This window comes from Oncorhynchus keta, chromosome 4, assembly GCF_023373465.1.
Source record: "Oncorhynchus keta strain PuntledgeMale-10-30-2019 chromosome 4, Oket_V2, whole genome shotgun sequence".
Taxonomy (NCBI): domain Eukaryota; kingdom Metazoa; phylum Chordata; class Actinopteri; order Salmoniformes; family Salmonidae; genus Oncorhynchus; species Oncorhynchus keta.
Window position 1 is genome coordinate 65,354,302 of NC_068424.1, and position 14,165 is coordinate 65,368,466.

Here is a 14,165-nt window from a genome sequence, read left to right on the forward strand (position 1 = left end):
ATATAAAATAAATATGTATTATTTAGAGTATTGAAATCGAAAACCCCAAGACCTCCTTGTTCTTGGGTAATACTGAGAATATATTTCCATAGGTAGTGAGGCTTGTTCTGAATCTGGCTTATTTTGAGGTCATAACTCTGATTATTGCCCATGATGTATTTAACATTATTTTTTAATCAAATCTATCAATGTTGACCTCTGGTCCTCCTCATCTTCACGCTCTCCTTCTCAAACTGAACATAGGCTAGTCCACAACGCAAGATTAAAAAATATATATAATGTGCTCTGTCGGTCTAATCACATATTCGTTTCAGAAGCTTTTGACGCTCTTTCTGAACTGCCACCGTAGGCCTACACAGCACAGCCATTGGTTAGGCAGCACACAAAACAGTTTTTGATCAGCAAGAGCAGAGCAGGCCAGGGCTCAGGGTTGGAATATTCATTGCAATGTGTAATGCGGCCTAGTTGTATTTAAACCATCCCAGCAGCTATCTTAGAAATATAACTTTGCTCGGAGCATGCACTTCGCAGTATAGTCTATAGCCTATGAATCATTTGATTGAGACCACACTAAATATTTTATAGACACTTGATATTGCAAGCCCAGCGGAGAATCAGAGATGAGGGCACACATCGATATTTAGCCTAATAAGCAACTAATTCTAAAACACTGAGAAATATAGAAATGTCATCAATAACATGACCATCCCTGGACAATATTTTTTTCAACCCGTCTGTCAATTTTGATCCATCCCTTTTGAATAGAAGTCAGCAGCAAAACATCAGCAAGGACATTTTATAAGCCTGCAAAACTCTGCCTCCTCTGACACCAGTTTATTTGCAGCTCTTGTTAAAAGGTGATGTATCCATGTGAGGGATGCAAAGGGGAAGACCTACATACAGGAGAGGACAGAGAATGAACCCAAACGTAATGGCAGTATTTATTTGCACCTGTAGCTCATATTACATTGTGGTAAACGGGTGTTTTAATCAAGTCTAGATTTTCACATGAATACTGTCATGATAATCACTTAATAAATCATTATTTATAAATACATACCCACAGCTGGGAAAGGGATGAGTCTCTGTATGATTATTTGGGTTGCTGGACTCAACCTGTTGGCTCTCTGAATCAGTACATTCAGTCCCACCTAAACACAGCACAAACTTTAGGATAAACCCACAACTAAATGTGTACTGTTTTACACCTGTCGTATCCTATGCATGTGGCAAATAAACTTTGAAACTTAAACCCATTTAACTTGTAGCACCTATGTTATTACATATAACACAAATAGGCAGGACAGAATCCCTGCTCTGAGACTGAATATTAATTACCATAAATGTATAATAATCAACAACTGACCGCAAGGGAGACAGCACTGGTCACAGCTCCGAAGTAACCTTGCAGAAACGTGGATGTTGGTGTAGGCTAATATAAACAACAACATGAATGACTTAGTATTTCACAGCCTCTCACATAAGTCTAACGCTGGCTAAAATCATTACCTTGAATACTAAAACTCTAAATAGAAAATGGACACTTCGACATCAGCCATATGTGCAAAACACTTCTTTTTTTAGGGCGAACCTTAGCAAAACATTTCTTATTGCAAGTCCAGGTAATTCCTCCCTGTTTCAGTCAATTTTATTCTGTTTGGGCCTAATAAACATGACCCATGGTTAAATAGGTAATTATTAATACAACATCACAATAAGGTGCAGAGAGTTCGATTTGCCTGCTGGGGAGAAGTTAATTGCTGTATAACGCTGATGATGGAACCAAAAGTGCGCAATTGTTTTGCATTGAATAATCTGAAATTTGTAGTTCTGACTATGCTCTTCAAGAGGTGATGATAATACAACAAATAGTTAACATTTATTTAACAATCCCTTGAAAACGGAACGTACTTGTCAATGGTTTTAGCTGAGATGGGGTTCTCCTTGCCCCCCACCAGCCAAATCAAACGTATTGTGACGTTTTAGTGATAACCACACTGAAGGAAATCTACAGTACCAGATGGAGGAGGTGCAGTGCTAGTTGCTATTGAGCAGCACAGTCTGTGGACTAAAAACACTTACACAGAACTGTAATTTAATAGCTTTTCTGGGAATCAAGCCGTAAACAAAATCCATTATCCTCTCATACCCTACCTTAGCAGCAACATCCTACTCTACCTTAGCAGCAACATCCTACCCTACCTTAGCAGCAACATCCTACTCTACCTTAGCAGCAACATCCTACTCTGCCTTAGCAGCAACATCCTACTCTACCTTAGCAGCAACATCCTACCCTACCTTAGCAGCAACATCCTACTCTACCTTAGCAGCAACATCCTACTCTACCTTAGCAGCAACATCCTACTCTACCTTAGCAGCAACATCCTACGCTACCTTAGCAGCAACATCCTACTCTACCTTAGCAGCAACATCATACGCTACCTTAGCAGCAACATCATACGCTACCTTAGCAGCAACATCATACGCTACCTTAGCAGCAACATCATACGCTACCTTAGCAGCAACATCCTACGCTACCTTAGCAGCAACATCCTACGCTACCTTAGCAGCAACATCCTACGCTACCTTAGCAGCAACATCCTACGCTACCTTAGCAGCAACATCCTACGCTACCTTAGCAGCAACATCCTACGCTACCTTAGCAGCAACATCCTACGCTACCTTAGCAGCAACATCCTACGCTACCTTAGCAGCAACATCCTACGCTACCTAAGCAGCAACATCATACGCTACCTTAGCAGCAACATCATACGCTACCTTAGCAGCAACATCATACGCTACCTTAGCAGCAACATCATATGCTACCTTAGAAACATCATACGCTACCTTAGAAACATCATATGCTACCTTAGAAACATCATATGCTACCTTAGAAACATCATATGCTACCTTAGAAACATCATATGCTACCTTAGAAACATCATACACTACCTTAGTAGCATTGCGGTTTGAGTAGTTGACACAGGCATTGTGACTTTGGTTCAGCCACTGAAAGGAGAGAAAAAACATTCAGTGAAATTCAATTACATCAGTTAACCCAACTGGGAAGGAGAACATATCCAATGTGGATATTAACAATATGGTAAAAGGTTATTGTTGAAAAGGTGTCTTGATTTTTTTTTTTCACCTGCCAGAAAATAGTAGATACCACAGTCTGATTTGGAAGAAGAAGGCCCACAACCTAGATGACACCAGATAGGGAGACAATAGCTCAACTACGCTCTTACATTGTGTCTATCAGATCCAGAATGACGGCTTCCATTAGCTCTGGTCCATGTTGTTAGCGCACATTCCTCTACTAAGTGCAGTAAAGCACACTAAAACCCTGGACCAGAGCTAAGCTTCCATCTACCCCAAGAAGTCAGTAAAGACAATGTATAATTAAACAAATAGCCGAAGTTGAATATTCTTTCCATAGATACATATGAAATACAGTAATTTTTCATATAAGACTTACAATTGGTGTTCCAAATGGGACATAACCTGTATAGATACAAAATAATATAAATTAGTGTAAAAATGACAAGTAACAAATTAAAAGTCACTCTGTCGAAAATCTTCATTCGGAAGTCATACCTGACATTCGGAAAGGCATGAAGATCTTCTCTCCTGTGTCAGGATGAATGATGGCCTGCATTCAGATATGAGATAGTGTAACATCATCATCATGCTGCCAAAAGGAGAGGGGGAATGTACCGTATGGCAATAAATACATGGGGTCAAAATGGGGTCAAACTGCTTTATACAAAGCAGACGTGCACCAAAACTTACCTGCTTCACCTTTTGGGCTTCCCATAGCTAGAGAGTCAAAAACAACATCTGTGTCATTTCAGAGCAGTGAGGGAAAATGTTGGGCTGCTGAATGTAAGGAATATGTTACAACTACATATTGCAAGCGTCATTAACAATATGCTTGAAAACAAAAAACCTCTGGAATAGTACAGTGCCTTCAGAAAGTATCCATACCCCTTGACTTACTCCACATTTTGTTGTGTTACAGTCTGAATTCAAAATGGATTAAATAAAACATTCTCATCCATCTACACACAATACCCCATAATGACAAAGTGAACAAAATGTTTTTAGAAATTGTTGCTAATATATTGAAAATGAAATGCACAAATATCTCATATCTCACAGCTGAGTAAATACTTTGTAGAAGCACCTTTGGCAGCGATTACAGCTGGGAGTCTTTCTGAGTAAGATACTAAGAGCTTTGCACACCTGGATTGGGCAACATTTGCCCAAGCTCTGTCAAATTGGTAGACAACCATTTTCCGGTTTTGCCATAGATTTTGAAGTATACTGAACAAAAATATAAAACGCAACATGCAAAACTTAAAAGATTTTACAGAGTTACAGTTAATTTAAGGATATCAGTCAATTTAAATAAATAAATTGGGCCCTAATCTATGGATCTCACATGACTGGGCAGGTGTGCAGCCATGAGTGGGCCTGGGAGGGCATAGGCCCACTCACTTGGCAGCCAGTTCCAACCACTGGGGAACAAGGCCCAGCCAATCAGTTTTGAATTCAGGACAAAAAGTTAATTGCTTTGAGTGGCGTGTATTCATGGCTGCCAAGGGAAGTCAGGCTTCCCCAAAAAATTTCAAGACAAAAAGAAAAAAACATATACATTATTACATTATTATCATTAATATACATTATTTTGTCTCTCTGTCTTCCATACATTTCCATCAATTCAGAAGAGGCTGCTGAATGTATCTCACCGGAGAAAGCATCAGAGCAAACGTAACAGCATTCCTGTGTCTCAGTAAGTGTAGGGTATCTATCTGATGACATTGTTGCCCCCGTAGCATTGTATGCAAGGGAAGCCAGCGAGCATTTGGGCTTCCTTGATAAAAAAAAACTAACAAATAAGCCAATAAGCATTGTGCTAAACTGAGTAATCTCAGCTGTGAATGGTCCTGCAGCACCGAAAAAAAGTGTCAAGGGAAGTCAGTTTGGATTTGGCTTCAGACCAATTACATCACAAGCCAAACGTCATCATTGACAGAAAAAAAATGGAATTGTTGCATCTCGTTGTGTTGTTTGTTGTCTTCTGGTGGCAAGCTAGCAAAAATCATCCCTTTTCTAAATTAACCATGGATGGAGATAGGGATTTGGACTTGTGGTATAACTTATTTCTCTGTAATGGGCAATGATTATAATGCAGATTCTGATCCAATTTTATTTTATTTTACCTTTATTTAACTAGGCAAATCAGTTAAGAACAAATTCTTATTTTCAATGATGGCCTTGGAACAGTGGGTTAACTGCCTGTTCAGGGGCAGAACAGCAGATTTGTACCTTGTCAGCTCGAGGATTTGAACTTGCAACCTTTCGGTTACTAGTCCAACGCTCTATCCACTAGGCTACCCTACCCAAACATAAATTCATACATTGTGACCCTGGCCTGAGAGGATGGAAGTTCCACATGTAGCTAGATGTAGAATACATGAATACACTTTATTTCTTACATTGGTACACCAGGTAATCTTAGGATTTATTACATTCAGTCGGGAGGAACTACTGGATATAAGAGCAGCGTCAACTCACCATCATTACGACCAGGAATACGACTTTCCCCGAAGCAGATCCTGTGTTTTGCCCACCACGCAGGACAATGGATGGGATCCCAGCCGGCGAACCAAAACAACGTCGCCATAAAAGGAGCATATGAAGCGGTCTTCTGGTCAGGCTCCGGAGACGGGCACATCGCGCACCACTCCCAAGCATACTACTCGCCAATGTCCAGTCTCTTGACAACAAGGTTGATGAAATCCAAGCAACATTCCAGAGAGATATAAGAGACTGTAACATTCTTTGCTTCACGGAAACATGGCTCACTCGAGACACGCTATCGGAGTCGGTACAGCCAGCTGGTTTCTTCACTCATCGCGCCGACAGAAACAAGCATCTTTCTGGTAAGAAGAGGGTCGGGGGATATGCCTTATGATTAATGAAACGTGTGTGATCATAACAACATACAGGAACTCAAGTCCTTCTGTTCACCTGACTTAGAATTCCTCACAATCAAATATCGACCGCATTATCTACCAAGAGAATTCTCTTCGATTATAATCACAGCCGCATATAGTCCCCCCACAAGCAGACACAGATGGCCCTGAACAAACTTTATTTGACTCTATGTAAACTGGAAACCACATATCCTGAGGCTGCATTCATTGTAGCTGGGGATTTTAACAAGGCTAATCTGAAAACAAGACTCCCTAACTTCTATCAGCATATCGATTGTGCTACCAGGGCTGGTAAAACCCTGGATCATTGTTATTCTAGCTTCCGCAACGCATATGGCCCTCCCCCGCCCTCCTTTTGGAAAAGCTGACCACGATTCCATTGTTGCTTCCAGCCTATAGACAGAAACTAAAAACAGGAAGCTCCCGCTCTCAGGTTTGTTTAACGCTGGTCCGACCAATCGGATTCCATGCTTCAAGATTGCTTCGATCACGTGGACTGGGATATGTTCCGCATTGCGTCAAACAACAACATTGACGAATACGCTGATTCGGTGAGCGAGGTTATTAGCAAGTGCATCGGCGATGTCGTCCCCATAGCAACTATTAAAACATTCCCAAACCAGAAATCGTGGATTGATGGTAGCATTCACGCAAAACTGAAAGCGCGACCCACTGCTTTTAACCAGGGCAAGGTGACTGGAAACATGACCGAATACAAACAGTGTAGCTATTCCCTCCGCAAGGCAATCAAACAAACTAAGGGTCAGTATAGAGACAAAGTAGAGTCGCAATTCAACGGCTCAGGCACAAGAGGTATGTGACGGATTTACAGTCAATCACGGAATACAAAAAAAAAAACTGCCCTGTCACGGACCAGGATGTCTTGCTCCCAGACAGACTAAACAACTTCTATGCTCGCTTTGAGGACAATACAGTGCCACTGACACGGCCCGCTACCAAAACCTGCGGACTCTCCTTCACTGCAACCGACATTAGTAAAACATTTAAACGTGTTAACCCTCGCAAGGCTGCAGGCCCAGACGTTATCCCCAGCCACGTCCTCAGAGTATTCCTCAGCGCAGACCAGCTGGCTGGTGTGTTTACGGACATATTCAATCAAACCATATCCCAGTCAACTGTTCCCACATGCTTCAAGAGGGCCACCATTGTTCCTGTTCCCAAGAAAGCGAAGGTAACTGAGCTATACGAATACCGCCCCATAGCACTCACTTCCGTCATCATGAAGTGCTTTGAGAGACTAGTCAAGGGCCATATCACCTCCACCCTACCTGACACCCTAGACCCACTCCAATTTGTCCAGACGACACAATCGCAACCACACTGCACACTGCCCTAACCCATCTGGACAAGAGGTATACCTATGTGAGAATACTGTTCAATCATTTCGCTACACTCGCATTAACATCTGCTCACCATGTGTATGTGTGTGACAAATCAAATTTGATTTGTGATAGAATACTAATGTTAACTAGATGGCCTGGCGTATCATTGCCCATGAAAGGAAGTTCGGTTATCGAGCAACTACACTGCTCAGAAAAATAAAGGGAACACTAAAATAACACATCCTAGATCTGAATGAATGAAATATTCTTATTAAAAACTTTTCTCTTAACATAGTTCAATGTGCTAACAACAAAGTCACACAGAAATCAATGGAAATCAAATTTATCAACCCATGGAGGTCTGGATTTGGAGTCGCACTCAAAATTAAAGTGGAAAACTACACTACATGCTGATCCAACTTTAATGTAATGTCCTTAAAACAAGTCAAAATGAGGCTCAGTAGTATGTGTGGCCTCCACGTGCCTGTATGACCTCCCTACAATGCCTGGGCATGCTCCTGATGAGGTGGCGGATGGTCTCCTGAGGGATCTCCTCCCAGACCTGGACTAAACCATCCACCAACTCCTGGACAGTCTGTGGTGCAACGTGGCGTTGGTGGATGGAGCGAGACATGATATCCCAGATGTGCTCAATTGGATTCAGGTCTGGGGAACGGGCGGGCCAGTCCATAGCATCAATGCCTTCCTCTTGCAGGAACTGCTGACACACTCCAGCCACATGAGGTCTAGCATTGTCTTGCATTAGGAGGAACCCAGGGCCAACCGCACCAGCATATGGTCTCACAAGGGGTCTGAGGATCTCATTTCGGTACCTAATGGCAGCAAGGCTACCTCTGGCGAGCACATGGAGGGCTGCGCGGCCCCCCAAAGAAATGCCACCCCACACCATGACTGACCCACCGACAAACCGGTCATGCTGGAGGATGTTGCAGGCAGCAGAACGTTCTCCACGGCGTCTCCAGACTCTGTCACGTCTGTCACATGTGCTCAGTGTGAACCTGCTTTCATTGGTGAAGAGCACAGGGCGCCAGTAGCGAATTTGCCAATCTTGGTGTTCTCTGGCAAATGCGAAATGTCCTGCACGGTGTTGGGCTGTAAGCACAACCCCCACCTGTGGACGTCGGGCCCTCATACCACCCTCATGGAGTCTGTTTCTGACCGTTTGAGCAGACACATGCACATTTGTAGCCTGCTGGAGGTCATTTTGCAGTGCTCTGGCAGTGCTCCTCCTGCTCCTCCTTGCACAAAGGCGGAGGTAGTGGTCCTGCTGCTGGGTTGTTGCCCACCTACGGCCTCCTCCACGTCTCCTGATGTACTGGCCTGTCTCCTGGTACCGCCTCCATGCTCTGGACACTCCGCTGACAGACACAGCAAACCTTCTTGCCACAGCTCGCATTGATGTGCCATCCTGGATGAGCTGCACTATCTGAGCCACTTCTGTGGGTTGTAGACTCAGTCTCATGCTACCACTAAAGTGAAAGCACCGCCAGCATTCAAAAGTGACCAAAACATCAGCCAGGAAGCATAGGAACTGAGAAGTGGTCTGTGGTCACCACCTGCAGAACCACTCCTTTATTGGTGGTGTCTTGCTAATTGCCTATAATTTCCACCTGTTGTCTATTCCATTTGCACAACAGCATGTGAAATGTATTGTCAATCAGTGTTGCTTCCTAAGTGGACAGTTTGATTTCACAGAAGTGTGATTGACATTGTGTTGTTTAAGTGTTCCCTTTATTTTTTTTGAGCAGTGTATTTTAGCCAGGTAGCCTAGGACAACAAAAACTAAAAGCGTGTACTGTATGAGAGAGTCATAGACCGTTTAGGCAACATGAAAAGGATGGCATTGGCGTTAGGGTGAGTAAACATGTTTTCTTCTACTTGATAACACACATAGAGAGAGAAATCAGTACCATGCACAGCCACATCATATTTACCTTACATTGATTGGCCTAATTAGTTTTTGGTATCTTTTCGTTGTCACTGGATTAGACTAAGCATAGGTGATATGAGGATGAAATGTTGAAGTTGAAATGGTGCTAGAATAGTTCGAGGCAGCTCCTGTTTTCTTTGTGACTTCCGGTAACTCTCTGTGGTTCTAAATCAATAGCTGTTTAGTAGTCCGACAATGTCTGAAACATTACCTTGCTTGACCATGCTGTAAGTCATGTAACTGTTTGTTACATGCAACATGTTTTGTGGTCTTCACCGGACAGATTTTGCTCTCCGGTTTTGTAAAGAAACAAATGTGTGGTTGGATTTATTCTACCACTGTCTTGTTATTCTCTCTGCCTTAGGCCTATATATAAAACGGCATCAAGGAATATTAACTATTTATAGAGCAAACAACGCAATTATCACAACACATCAGTTGTAATACACCTTTATTATCCTGAATTAGTTTCCCCTGTGATTTTACCCATGCATCGCTACTGTTGCTTTGCCATTTTTTTTACAGTATTACTTTACTGCCTTCTTGCAAACAGGATGCATGTTTTGGAATATTTGTATTCTGAAAAGGCTTCCTTCTTTTAACTCTGTCAATTAGGTTAGCATTGTGGAGTACCTAAAATGTTGTTGATCCATCCTCAGTTTTTTCATATCACAGCCGTTAAACTCTGTAACTGTTTTAACTCTAACTGTCACCATTTACCTCATGGTGAAATCCCTGAGTGGTTTCCTTCCTCTCCGGCAACTGAGTAAGGAAGGACGCCTGTATCTTTGTAGTGTCTGGGTGTATTGTTACACCATTCAAAGTGTAAATTATAGCATCTATTATTGCACTCAGAGTGGGTCTATGCAACTTATTATGCGACTTGTTCTTGAAAATGTTTACTCCTGAACTTATTTATGGTTGTCATAAATGGGGCGGCAACGTAGCCTGGTGGTTAGAGCGTTGGACTAGTAACCGAAAGTTTGCAAGATCGAATCCCTGAGCTGACAAGGTACAAATCTGTAGTTCTGCCCCTGAATAAGGCAGTTAACCCACTGTTCCTCGGCCGTCATTGCCTAGTTAAATAAAGGTAAAAAATAAAATAAAAAAGGGTTGAATACTTATTAAAATTTCAGCATTTTTTTCAATTTTAATGAATTTTTAAAAAATGTCAAAAATATTTCCACTTTGGTATTAATGGGGTAGTGACCAAAAATCTAAATGTTTAATGAATTTTAAATTCAGGCTGTAACACAACAAAATGTGGAAAAAGTGAAGGGGTATGAAGACTTTCTGAAGGCACTGTAAATAATCTAACACTGACAAATGAATTTTTTATAGAAAAAACCTCACCCGTAGTTCTGTAACTCCAGGTGGTTGTGTTCCATGTTTAAAACCTCACCTGTAGATCTGTAACTCCAGGTGGTTGTGTTCCATGTTTAAAACCTCACCTGTAGATCTGTAACTCCAGGTGGTAGTGTTCCATGTTTAAAACCTCACCTGTAGATCTGTAACTCCAGGTGGTAGTGTTCCATGTTTAAAACCTCACCTGTAGATCTGTAACTCCAGGTGGTAGTGTTCCATGTTTAAAACCTCACCTGTAGATCTGTAACTCCAGGTGGTAGTGTTCCATGTTTAAAACCTCACCTGTAGATCTGTAACTCCAGGTGGTAGTGTTCCATGTTTAAAACCTCACCTGTAGATCTGTAACTCCCGGTGGTAGTGTTCCATGTTTAAAACCTCACCTGTAGATCTGTAACTCCAGGTGGTAGTGTTCCATGTTTAAAACCTCACCTGTAGATCTGTAACTCCAGGTGGTAGTGTTCCATGTTTAAAACCTCACCTGTAGATCTGTAACTCCAGGTGGTAGTGTTCCATGTTTAAAACCTCACCTGTAGATCTGTAACTCCCGGTGGTAGTGTTCCATGTTTAAAACCTCACCTGTAGATCTGTAACTCCCGGTGGTAGTGTTCCATGTTTAAAACCTCACCTGTAGATCTGTAACTCCAGGTGGTAGTGTTCCATGTTTAAAACCTCACCTGTAGATCTGTAACTCCAGGTGGTAGTGTTCCATGTTTAAAACCTCACCTGTAGATCTGTAACTCCCGGTGGTAGTGTTCCATGTTTAAAACCTCACCTGTAGATCTGTAACTCCAGGTGGTAGTGTTCCATGTTTAAAACCTCACCTGTAGATCTGTAACTCCCGGTGGTAGTTTTCCATGTTGAAAATCCTCCAGGAGTTTGACGCATTCTCTCAATCGTTTCTAGAGAGATAAGAGTAATTTGAGTCAACAAGAGAATTAACGGTAGGTAGTTAGGTTTCTTCTTAAATGTGTTATCTTAGAGAAGGACTAGGTAACGGCAGTTCTGGCAAATGTCAGATGGGCTGGTCCATCTTTAGCCCAGGGTGCCTGTCGAAATTGTTTGTTTTTTTACGAATAATTATTTGGCTAATAATGGGGATTTTGGGGGTGGTGGTGGGGGGTGTTGTGTGAGAAATTCTGTTCCAAGTCCGTCCCTGCGCTATCAGATTGGATTCCAGATCTACAGTATAATGTGGACGGCATTCTCCTGTTGCCACAGTTCCCAAGTCTCATATTCAAATCAGAAAGTCAGTGGAAAGCCACGTTTTTTGTATCTCTTCCAAAAACTATAGCTGATTTATTAAAACAGTATGTGGATGGATGTTTTCAACTGTACCTTACCTCAGACACAAAGAGTGTGCTGGGGTCGATGATCGCTACAAAGTGTCTCAGCCGGCCAAGAAAGGTACTCTGGAATAGAGAAAGAGCCTAGTTAATTATTGATGAGCTAACCATGCAGTACTACCAAATCTTAACACCCAATCTCTGTAAATAGGTTAAAGCCATTGCAGACTGTACAATTTTAGCTGTCTTATGTCACGATTTTGCCATCCCAGACAAAATGTCCAAGTTGTGGGCAAATTCTTAGGTCGTTAACGACTGTCAGACATCTTGGCTCGTTCAGTGTGACAGTGTCTAGGTCTGCCGTTTAAGTACTTTACGTGCGGTCGTAGGCTCCGACAGTTCTGGCAGTGTCCGATTTTTGGGGCCTTTATCGTCTAGTGTGGCTGGTGTTACGAGACTATACTGACCAATAGGAACACGGCCGGCACTGAGTATGCACACAATAATATGATCATTGTGAATAGTCAGATTAATAGTTTGATTTAAACTGTGCAAGAAGAATGATTTACCTACTAATCTTGTTAACATGACACATTTGGATTTTGATAAATGCACAAAATAGCCAATCAAAATAAACGTTCTACTACAGCTCGCCATGTTATTTTGGGGAATCATTTTTGATTTCGAGTTCAGACAAATGTATGTGAATTATTTCTACGATGCATCATTTCAGTCGGCTAACCTTGCAAGCCAATTGCAGAATATAGGGGGGGAAAAGAGGGAGAGGACATCTTCAACAGCTACGCATGTTGTCAGTGATGCACAGAGTGCAGTTAAAATAGAAAGACTCAAAACACCATCATTGTCTAGTAAAACCATGAAAAGTAGTGCACCTAAATGGAGATCTGGTGTTTGAATGTAAACCTAATGTATGTGTTATGAAAAACTAAATCTATTTCAAAACAGAATGGGAGAGAGTTGTGAAAACCCTTTCTGGTGACTTTGTGTATACTCCTGAGTGGCGCAGTGGTCTAAAGCACTGCATCTCAGTGCCTTAGGTGTCACTACAGTCCCTGGTTCGAATCCAGGCTGTATCACATCCGGCCATGACTGGGAGTCCCATAGGGCTGAGCACAATTGGCCCAGCGTCGTCTGGGTTTTGCCGAAGTAGACCGTCATTGTAAATAAGAAGTTCTTCTTAACTGACTTGCCTAGTTAAATAAAAAGGTAAACAATACAAATAAATTAAAAAGGCAGCATCAAAACACAAAAACAGACTTGTCAGACTGTCTCTCATACAATCAAATGGTTTTAAAAGCATAACTATTGATTGATGGTGATTCAGTCAATATTTGGATCAACATTTTAAAGAAGAATTTAAAACTTTTACACTAATTATAGGCTACAGCTGCTAGGCTCATGAGATTATAAATAATGGTACAATCAATATGTTTAACATGTGTAAAGTGGGCATTCATGTGAAAAGGTGGATGTGAACCCGGGTCTCCCGTTTGTCAAAACACTGCGTTAGTCGACTCAGTCTTCAGGACTGTTGTGCTGATTCAAACTTGAGATAAGTAGACTGAACATGGACTCAATAAATCACTTTTCATGTCACATCCTTTGTAAACAACAGGTGTAGACTAACAGTGAAATTAAAATATTATTATGGCATTTCGAGTCCTGTGTAGTGCACAATAAAATGCCTTTTGGTGTTGTTTCCTCTTTCTGAGCTCCTAAACACTATTTTGGCGTTTCCAGTCCTGTCACGTGTTTATAAACGCATCAGTAATTCCAAAAGGTCAAATGTACAGCATTATGCTCAAACAAAGGACACAAGAAAATATATTTTTGTGAAAACAAAAATTACGTTTGTCCAGGAAAATAATTAGAAAACATGATTTATCTTTTCAGATTATCAAAAGTACATAGCATTAACAGGTCTTTCACATTTTTATATTGATAAAGTAAGACAGTTCAAAGATCTGTAAGGTATTTATCATATTAATATTCTTAAAAATCTACAGAAATATGGTATTATATCTGCAATGAGTGCTAATGTCAGCAGTAGCAGACATACAAAACAGTCCAGGGCTCAGTGCAATCCACCAGTCATCCATTACGCTAAAGGTTTCGTCTCCTTTACGGTGGTGACAGCTCAGACGTCACTAGTTTTAGTGTTACAAAGCACTTCATTTTTAACAGTGTGGGTGGGTCCAAG

The 14,165-nt window shown here is 41.5% G+C and overlaps 1 protein-coding gene across 18 annotated transcripts in view; it reads right to left on the reverse strand.

Annotated features, from left to right (window-relative positions):
• The window catches only part of sfxn5a (sideroflexin 5a), a 42,486-nt gene that overhangs the window by 17,397 nt on the left and 10,924 nt on the right, over nucleotides 1-14,165 (reverse strand). The window contains exons 2-10 of one of the 18 annotated variants that reach the window (XM_035767696.2): nucleotides 12,002-12,070; nucleotides 11,483-11,560; nucleotides 3,793-3,819; nucleotides 3,598-3,652; nucleotides 3,479-3,504; nucleotides 3,149-3,202; nucleotides 2,953-3,009; nucleotides 1,367-1,432; nucleotides 1,061-1,151 (exon numbers count right to left, since the gene is read on the reverse strand). In XM_035767696.2, coding sequence (XP_035623589.2) covers nucleotides 1,061-1,151; nucleotides 1,367-1,432; nucleotides 2,953-3,009; nucleotides 3,149-3,202; nucleotides 3,479-3,504; nucleotides 3,598-3,652; nucleotides 3,793-3,819; nucleotides 11,483-11,560; nucleotides 12,002-12,070 — 523 coding nt within the window. Of the gene's footprint in view, nucleotides 1-1,060; nucleotides 1,152-1,366; nucleotides 1,433-2,952; nucleotides 3,010-3,148; nucleotides 3,203-3,478; nucleotides 3,505-3,597; nucleotides 3,653-3,792; nucleotides 3,820-10,698; nucleotides 10,710-10,747; nucleotides 10,759-10,796; nucleotides 10,808-10,845; nucleotides 10,857-10,894; nucleotides 10,906-10,943; nucleotides 10,955-10,992; nucleotides 11,015-11,041; nucleotides 11,053-11,090; nucleotides 11,102-11,139; nucleotides 11,151-11,188; nucleotides 11,211-11,237; nucleotides 11,260-11,286; nucleotides 11,298-11,335; nucleotides 11,347-11,384; nucleotides 11,407-11,433; nucleotides 11,445-11,482; nucleotides 11,561-12,001; nucleotides 12,071-14,165 lie in introns of those variants that run through there. The other 17 variants (XM_035767703.2, XM_052512671.1, XM_052512622.1 and 14 more) reach the window with 17 other exon arrangements.